Here is a 9,281-nt window from a genome sequence, read left to right as displayed (position 1 = left end):
ATTAATGTTGTTGTTCCGTAATCGTTTCATTCAGGTGATAGTCGCTTGATGCTGCGTGTGAATCGCTTTTACATATTGTTTCATCAGGAAACGTGTTTGCCACATATTTTTCAGTAGGGCCACCGTTCATTTTTCACCGGGCAAAGAAACCTCAATATTTCGTACAGCATGTCGTTCAACGAACGCTCAACGACCAACAAAATATAATCGAATACTGGGTATGGGTAGCTCGGCTGTTCTAAACTCGTAAAAAAAATGAAAATTTGGCCAAGATTAGAGCGAAAATATCCAAGTGTATGTGTATTAAATAATTCCCGAAGTCTTCGACTGACGATCAGTTCAGTAAAATCCATGAAATTCGCATTCTAAGAAACGAGAGTGATTGCAAACAAAGAAAAGTCATTTATTAATCGATTAATTTAAAAATCAACGTCGTGTTTCAAACTGAATCTTGTATTGTCTGAGATTTCGATAAGAGTGTATGAGTTTCCATGAACAAAATGAGTGAGCTCAGTTTCACGCGCTTTGTTTTTCACTGGGGTGCTACTCACTTCACTTTGTTGGGTCCTCCATGCAATACGAATCACTTTTGATTCTAAAGATATTCATTAAACTGTTTTTTAAAAGTTTAAATTCACTAGAAAAATGTCCATAATGGTTCTCCACTGTAAGATTGATTTTTTTGCTTTTTGTCCGGTCTATTTTTCTATGGCAAAAAATCTACTATTCTTCTTGGTTGTTACGTAGTACTTGACGGCCACTGAAATGAAAAAGCGTCATCACTGGGTTCCATTTTCTTCGTGACCGCGAGCTCGCGTCTCGGAAAAAAGGATTCGCAAAGCTGGCAATGAGTGTGAGCAATGCAAATCCCAGAGTTCAGAACTCCTGTTCACCAATAATATTTACATCGGTCGAAATTGCGACGAGCAGCGACAACACCGGCGGAGGTTCGTCGGGCCATGGAACTCCTTCGGGTGTATATATCGAACAGAAGAACATGATGGGTCCGCTAGATGTGAGTTTTCTGAAAACTAACTTGGGAAGTATCTTATCGCCAGCATTTTCACTTTTCTTTGTAGAAGCCCAAAAGTGCGTCCAATGAACAAAAGGAAGAATTAGTGAAGATTTTTGAGGAATACAATCAACAACCTAAAACGGAAAGTTCTGAAACGGACTACAAGGAAAGACAGCGGTTTTGGATTGAAGCAACGCATCGATTGAACAGAGTTCCTGGTGGAACCCTCAAATCAACCGCCAAGTGGGTTAAGTATTGGGCAGATGTTATTATAAATTTAAAAAGAAAATGTCGACTAGTAGTTGAAGGACGATCGAAAAAGATCGGGCCCAATCAACTTGAAGTGAGAATTTTATCAGCTGCTAGCTGTTACGACGTTTTGGATCAATGGACCAAAGCTCTCGGTACAGACGGAATGATGGGTCTCGAAAGTAACGCATCTACCGATCACGAAGAGTATTTTCCAGATGACACGGGTGTCCAGAAAGAAGAAATTGTGATTGAGCACTACACTGATGATCATCTAGACGAGGAATTCGTGTCAAGTTTCTCTAAACCTGTTATCACTACACATAACCAAGAAACGGTGACCGCCGAATTGGAAATCCGCAAACCTACCATGGAAGAGCTCAAAAGTATAGCTGCAACTGCGGCGACGACTACCACAGAGTACGTCGAAATGACTGCCGCGACCCTAGAAGGAACTAGTGAATTTCTGAAACCGAAGCCCATCCGGCCAACACAGGAACGGTTACGGGAAGATTTGAAACGAACTTCGGAAAAACTTGAATCAGTCATGAAAAAGCGACGGCTGGACGATTCGAAGTTTGCAATTGCTCAAGCACTGACGAACATGTCCGCAGCTATGCTGCAACTCTCCAATGGACTTAACGATCTGGCGAACGCGCTCACCAATGACGCAATGTAATTTATTGTAAGCGATTGCATCTACCAATTATCTCGGTAGTGTTTATGTGTAAGTGAGAAATATCTTAAAATACCGGATTTGTTTCGGTGTCCCCGCTTTTAACAACAATTCACTGGGCTAGGACTGTGGCATATATTTTCAGTTAAAATGTTTTAATATCGTGATTAAAAAAAATGTATGCATGCCAATTAAATCCTTATTTTAGTGTGACTTGAGAGGAATTTTTGACGTAGAACGCTTGCAATCAATTTCCTACTGAAGCAAAAACTTTAACACAAACAACTTGAAGTTTAGAGTTATATTTGGGAACACCGGAACAAATTGTGCTGGTTCTGCAATTTTGTTGGATAAATAATTCATATCCGTGTACTGAACAAATGTTCTTAATTTTGATAGCCGAAAACTCCTGCCATCCGGAACGAATCCGACATGTTTAAATAACTTACTTGAAAATTTACGTCGTGATAGCTCAAATGAGAAAAAAACAAATCTTTTCATTAACCACCAATCGTTCTCATTTATTCAATTATTCTTTTCTCCCCCGCTCCTACTGTGGATTCTGTGGCTTTGACCACTCCACGTTCAAAATCAAATGATCATATCCGTGTCCGTTCAGTAACTCGATAGCAGTGGCGGCATCGCGACGAGATTTAAAGTGAACATAGGCAAAACCCTTGCATAGACCGGTATTCTTGTCCCGAGCCAAGAACATTTTGCTGTGTGGACCAATCTTTTTGACCAGTTCCTCGAGATCGGCTTCGGTCATTGCTTCTGATAAATTAGATATACGGATCGCAGTCGTATCATCCCGGCCTCTCGGATTCGCGCCCATACCAACCTTTTGGCTGTCACGCATAATTGGCGGTACGTATTTTCCACTCTTGGCCGAAGTGTGTGAAGTAATTTCTGATTGAACTGAAATAAAAACGGATTAATAACAAAACTAATTCTCTTCCTGCACGGCTCCTTACCAGGTGCCTGTGGTTTTGCCTTTGTTTGTTCGTAAGTAGTTCCCTTGTACGGACATTGCACAGACCAATGTTCACCGTCGCAAGTACGGCACTTGGCAACCTTCAAAGTGTTCAATGCACTATCCGGTTTCTGTTCCTCTTCCTTGTTGCTCACGAACTGCATATAGATGTCTTCCGATACCATGGTGGTCCCAGGATTCGGACCTGGTTTATCATGAGCAGAGTCACCAAATTTAACCCACGACTTTCGCTTTGCCACACTTTTCGGGACAACTAAACGTGTAATCTTGTACGTTCGGACAACTTTGACCACCTTATCATCCTTGTTGTACTTATATTCAGTGACCACTTTCTGATTGTTTTCGATAACCTCTGTCGGTCCCGGCAACGAACCGGAATCTAACTCCACTTCATCGGCCCACGATGATTTGATCTCGTCCAATGCTGGCATTGTCTGAAATGCAAGAAAAACTTTAATGTGTTCGTGTCGCAAAATGTGAACATGTGGAATTATTTTCTACTAACGAGAATAAGTATAAGATAAGAAAAAGTCAATACAAACGCAAACGTCTAGTAAAATTAAATTGTTTCGTGAATTACAAACCTTATTTAGATGTATTTATCCAACAAATTGAAATTAGTTTATATCACTTCGAACCCGTTCTTAACAAGTTACACGAAAATGGCCGATTCAATTGACAGCTGTCAAACTACTAAAACTACACAGTCATCTAAAATTATTTAATTCAATCGTTAACTCATCAAGCATACAGATGAAAACACTCAAACCCGCATACGCATGGCTGCCAGATGGCTGACTAAACGCTGCCAGCTGGAAAAATATGGCTGGCAGACATTCTGGTGACCGACTGCCTCACCGCTGCCAGATATACAACTCAAACGATACAACCGCATCCACCAGGATTTTTCCACATTGAAATCTTTGACATTGTCAGCGAAGGTGAGAAGATGAAAACGCTCGGCTAACTTAGATACAGGCGATTTTTCCAATCGGTTCTAAGGGAAACATGGTTGCCAGCTGTTTGCCATACCGCTGGTAGCCAGAGTGAACAGAACCGCAAGAAACCCGGTAATGATTATTCTTTGCTTGTTTTGATTGCTTTATTCCTATTTCGGATGTTATCAAATGAAAGAAAATTTTCATGTTTACTTTCTGGTATAATTTTGAATAAGTATCAAATTAGTGGTAACATGAATTGAAATGTGAACGAATTCACGACAATTAAGAGTTTCGATGTTGAAAGTTTCGAATCATTTACGAATCTAGTGGCACCGGTGGTCCAACGATAAAGTACCCCAGCACCGTCATATTACCCTAGAAGAGACGTCGAACAAACATTAAAACCTTACACTAAAACTCGTGAAGCTTTAGCTTTACCTAACTGGCTCCTGGGTTCGATACATATATCGAACAAGTGATGACCGCTTTGAACATCCTTGGCTTCAGAAACATATCAGTTCTGCGATAAGATGATTAGCTTCAATATCTCGTACCAGAGCTTATACATTCACCACCAACTCGTTTCCATCGTTTCCATCGGATTTCTAGAATTGCTTGCAGCAAAGATGACTTACCAGCACCCACCGATCCGATGACACCAATAACTATTCCTTTCCGGAAGTCTGGAATGAGATTTTCATCATAACCAAAAACTTTGAAACCAATTCAGATTGCTCTTTCAGTGCATCAAATTGATCTATAACATTTTGCATTGAGATAACAACATTCAGGGGTAGTTGCGTTTCAGATACAACAAGTTTTACCTTCTTCGAACTGTCTCCGTTTAGGCCGGACTCCTCGTGATAGTTATTGTATTATTATTTCATAACTGTGCCTGCATAATATAACAAATTTTCGTAAGTCACATCGCTATCCTCTCTGTGGAGATAATATAAAATATAGTGAGCATTTGTATCGTTTTTTTTCTTTTCATTTAACGACATACCTAAAATATTTCAGAAGTAATTCAAGGAAAACTGGTTGCGACAGCTGGGCTACAATGTCATTAAAGAAACAATGAATCCTAGAAAACTTTACTCGCACGAGAACGTATGAAAATGACTTCACCATCATGTGCAACGAAAAAACGAAAGTGAAAATTCGCGGGTCACTAGACGACGGCCGATTTTTTTGTCATTTTGGATTTGACAGCCGTCACTGAATCGGTTTTGGTAGCCTTTTGGTGCCCGTGGCTACCCAGGTAACCAAAACGCCATGCGGGAAGCAGTGTTAAATTCTCAATTTAATTTCATGTTATCGGTTTTAATATTGATTTTATCTACACTCAGGCTAATTGAGTAGTAAAAGTCATAAGAAAAATCTTGATACTTATCAATCGGGTTGATCGAGAACCCAGAAACGAGCAGTCGATTAGCGGCCCTTACACGAGTCATTAAAAATGTCATTAATAAAAAATAATATCATTTTAATGAACGAGTAATGGTGCACTAATGACGAAATTTCAAACAAATTTGAATTACATCATTAGCGGCCCTTACACGAGTCATTAAAAATGTCATTAGTAAAAAAAATATCATTTTAATGAACGTGTAGTGGTGCACTAATGACGAAATTTCTAACAAATTTGAATTACATCATTTAAATGACATCATTGAAAATGACATTTTTAATGCTCGTGTAAGGGCCGCTATTGAAAACTCATTGCTCATTCCGTCATTTCGATAATGTGCACTGATAAAAATTTGCACGATCAATTCATGTGCAATTTAATATGCTTTTTTATTTCAATACATAACCAAAGCGATTTGATTTAAAATTTCATGTCCAAACTACCTAAGATGCAAGATTAGATCATTTTTCACTTAGCTTTGAAGTGTTTTTCCTTTGGATGTGATGTGTTTTGCTATTGAATCGAACTGCATGTGTTAAACACTTCATTTTCTAGTGGAAATGAGCACAGCACAAATGTATGTGTCAAACATTTGATTCGGTCAACCGTGTTTCAATTGAAATCTATATGGACAATAATATGACATTCATATTAAATTCATCTGGAATCTAGAGGTAACAAAACATCTTACGGAGGGAAACATCGATGAATGATTAGACTTCGGTTTCATTTTTCCTATTTAGAAATTATCGCATCGAACGTATCAGTTTTTGATAAATCGATTAACTATTGGTTTCTCTTTAAAAGGAATGCCATTTCTCACACTTCTGCTCTACATCCACTGAGTAAATCAATATATAAAGAGTTTCACCCTTTTCCGATTTCTTCTGTGCTCCCTGTGTGAATTATGAAGTTTAAAAAATCATAGCTTAACTAAATGATTTCTGAATATTCCAGAGTTATTTCTATCGTCTTTCTTGAGAATTGTATGCAAGTCATCGAATTTCTGTGCTGTCTTATTATAACTTCTTTCAATAGAACGACATTCTACAGATATTCTTCAATAACTACTGCAAAATGAATAAAAAAAGCGGTTAGGTTTTGGTACCTCATGGGTACCGGTTTGTACTAGAGTGAACATGAGTGTTTTTAATTGTGTTTTAATGCGCTGATGATCTCAATGCGAAACGTAAAACAGTTAAGAAAAAATAGAGTTATGTAAACGAATTTAGTTTTCGTCATTGAATCAAAGACATATTAACAAGATATCCTGCTCACACATTTTACGATCAAATTAAATGTGACATATTTTTTTTTGGAACATGGCGCCCTCAGACGATTCCGCATAGAATCTCGTACATACAAGTGGGTGAAAGAAATTTCAAATGTATGCGCGAAAAAAGCAGCCCAGTGCACCCATACAATTGACATGATATGTTCAACGTGATGCCGTGTGAGGGCGTAGCTAAATCGAAGAATGACTCCGCTCTACGTTGACATGGTCTTCTGATTGAATGTTACTTTTATTTTATAGTGCCTAATAGCAAAAATATGACGGGAGTTTTATGAGAGCATTGCACAGAAAATAAGGACTACCTATTGTTACGCTTCTTTCTGCTTACTTTTCATTAGTTTGTTCTTTCATTCGTTAATTCCATTGTTATAAAAACACGAAAAGAAAAAGAAATCAATAGCATTTTTGCTTGAAGCAAACCCCAACCCAGTTTTAAACCCAACCCAATGTATAGATTTGACAACAGTTATAGTTAGAACAGGGTTAGTTTCGGCTTCAAGTGTAATCGACATAAGTAAACCGGTTAGCGTGAAATTGAGTCAATATAACTCAATCGTTCAGTAAATATAACTTACTTTTGTAAAGATATAACTCACATAACAGTATATTTTTGTACTTTATGAGCATTATTTAGTGCCACATTACCTAAAATTGGGTTACCGAGCGGAACTTCGATGTTAGTTAGAAAGTACTTAAAATTAGATAGTTTCGCGGCTCCGTGTGTAATACATTCCCGGGAACTAATACCATTAACAGCTGTCAAATGCGGAGATGGATTCAATTTCAACGCTCTCATCAGAAGCCGGACCGGAGTCTAATGTTGTAAAAAGTTTCGCGTTAAATAAACGCTTTTTGTGATTTAAATCTAGTTTCAGTTTTTTTTTCATAATTTACTATTAAAATAGCGTATCGAAATGGTCAAGTTAACTCCCGATTTGATAAACCAATCGATGCAGTACATGAATCCATGTAGAGATCGTGAATTGGATCTGAGAGGTGAGTAGTTTGCAATTGATAGATTCAAGCGAATAATGCAACCCATTTTCAGGTTACAAAATTCCACAAATTGAAAACATGGGCGCAACCTTGGACCAATTTGATACGTTTGATTTCTCCGATAATGATATACGGAAACTAGATGGCTTCCCGCATTTACCTCGACTGAAATGCTTGCTAATGAATAACAATCGAATAGTGTAGGTTTTATTCTGGAAGTAAATTTAACTTTTCCACTAACTAATTTTCTCTTCACAGGAGAGTGAGTGACACTCTTCACGAATCGCTACCTAATCTAGAAAGTGTGATTCTGACTGGTAATAACGTACAAGAGTTGGGTGATCTGGAACCACTTACAAAACTTCCAAAATTGCAAACCCTTTCGTTATTAACAAACCCAGTATCAACGAAGCAACACTATCGAGAATACGTAGCATTCCGATTTCCAAATCTGCGTCTGTTGGATTTCAGAAAAATCAAAGCGAAAGATCGAGAAGCTGCCAAAGAATTGTTTAAGAGCAAAAAAGGCAAAGAACTGCACCGAGAAATTATGCGTAAAGCCAAATTGGCAATGCCGGTTCCGGATAAACCAATGGTGCACAACGCTACCGCCGCGGATATTCAACGCATTAGAGAAGCCATCAAACGGGCAACCAATCTCCATGAGGTTGAGCGACTTACCAGAATACTACAATCTGGACAGATAAGCGGCGATTTAATGTTCAATGGTAAATTCGAAATGCAATTGGCGCTTCAGGCGCCTAAATGTGTATGACATCTTTTCAGGCAACCAGTGGGAAGACAGGTGAAAACGGTGGCGATTCCAAATGTTGAGTTTTGCATGTACCTGCCAATAACCAGTACATATTTAATATTTTCTTACAGATGATGAGGGAAGATGACTAAGCAAATCCATAGTTCTTCAAACATTAACTATTTTGTAGAAGTGGTACGTGTTTACTAAATTTCATCTTTCGTCTGTTTGTTTCAGGTAACGGCAATATGGAAACCGATTAACTTTACGATGCTCGCCATTTTGCAGTTGAGGCATATAAGGTTTCATCAATAAGAACAGATACTAACAAAAAAAAACCAAAATGCCTATGAGCAGGTCGAGAAAGTTGATGTGTATTGAAAATAAATCATTCGAAAGTTTATTTTCAGTTGTTCCGACTATCTCTATACTAATTGTCCGAAATTCATTGTGTCATAACGCGGAATATGTAGTGTCTAGCTCACCATCTACTTTTTTCTTGAATTATTTATTTATTTCCAACTTTATCGAGAGGCGTTTAGCAGATAGGAGAAGCTAGTTTGTAGGTGTACTGATAACTGTAGACTTACATCCTGACGAAAATTAATGTAGAAATAATGATTGCTTTCGTAAACACTGTAGCTTTTTGTACTAATCTCTTGTATAAAACACAAAACTACGCCTTGTTTCAAAAGCAGCTCAATAGTTGCATTTAAACGACAACCATTCCTGCTATGTATTTCGAGCGAATGTAAAAAAATTCATTCTGTAATTCGGTCGAGAGATGCTTTTGTATGGAAAACTCGATCGAGATACAGAATGCAAAATTTCTTATTCGAACGAAATACTGAATCGGGGTAAAAAGGAATTTCTTCTATCGAATCTTCACGTAAAACTACTGAAAACAAATGCTAATACTTCTCAACGAAACATGTAGAGACAAACGCCAAC

At 38.0% G+C, this 9,281-nt stretch overlaps 3 protein-coding genes across 7 annotated transcripts; 2 read left to right on the top strand and 1 right to left on the bottom strand.

Moving 5' to 3' along the window:
- Window positions 1–775: 775 nt before the first annotated feature.
- On the top strand, window positions 776–2,321 carry LOC131437016 (uncharacterized). The gene is made up of 2 exons (XM_058606052.1): window positions 776–1,015; window positions 1,080–2,321. The coding sequence occupies exons 1-2, from the start codon at window positions 848–850 to the stop codon at window positions 1,941–1,943; spliced, it is 1,032 nt and encodes a 343-aa protein (XP_058462035.1). The 5' UTR covers window positions 776–847; the 3' UTR covers window positions 1,944–2,321.
- A 113-nt stretch (window positions 2,322–2,434) lies between these two features.
- On the bottom strand, window positions 2,435–3,619 carry LOC131437017 (eukaryotic translation initiation factor 3 subunit G). The gene is made up of 3 exons (XM_058606053.1): window positions 3,519–3,619; window positions 2,915–3,368; window positions 2,435–2,858 (listed from the first exon to the last, which is right to left on the bottom strand). The coding sequence occupies exons 2-3, from the start codon at window positions 3,363–3,365 to the stop codon at window positions 2,491–2,493; spliced, it is 819 nt and encodes a 272-aa protein (XP_058462036.1). The 5' UTR covers window positions 3,366–3,368; window positions 3,519–3,619; the 3' UTR covers window positions 2,435–2,490.
- A 3,737-nt stretch (window positions 3,620–7,356) lies between these two features.
- LOC131438299 (probable U2 small nuclear ribonucleoprotein A') lies at window positions 7,357–8,733 on the top strand. 5 transcript variants are annotated; one of them, XM_058608203.1, is made up of 5 exons: window positions 7,357–7,576; window positions 7,629–7,776; window positions 7,835–8,304; window positions 8,363–8,405; window positions 8,462–8,733. In XM_058608203.1, exons 1-4 carry the CDS (start codon window positions 7,495–7,497, stop codon window positions 8,383–8,385), a joined length of 723 nt encoding a protein of 240 aa, XP_058464186.1. In that variant the 5' UTR covers window positions 7,357–7,494; the 3' UTR covers window positions 8,386–8,405; window positions 8,462–8,733. The 5 variants fall into 5 exon arrangements, 4 of the variants coding, with proteins under 4 accessions (XP_058464186.1, XP_058464184.1, XP_058464185.1 ...); XR_009230902.1 differs by having other exon boundaries at window positions 7,835–8,405; XM_058608201.1 differs by lacking the exon at window positions 8,363–8,405 and having other exon boundaries at window positions 8,568–8,733.
- Window positions 8,734–9,281: the final 548 nt, after the last annotated feature.

The sequence above is a fragment of the Malaya genurostris genome, chromosome 3 (genome assembly GCF_030247185.1).
Source record: "Malaya genurostris strain Urasoe2022 chromosome 3, Malgen_1.1, whole genome shotgun sequence".
NCBI classification, from domain to species: domain Eukaryota; kingdom Metazoa; phylum Arthropoda; class Insecta; order Diptera; family Culicidae; genus Malaya; species Malaya genurostris.
The sequence above is the reverse complement of the archived record's forward strand: the minus strand, read 5'-3'. Positions and strand labels throughout refer to the sequence as shown.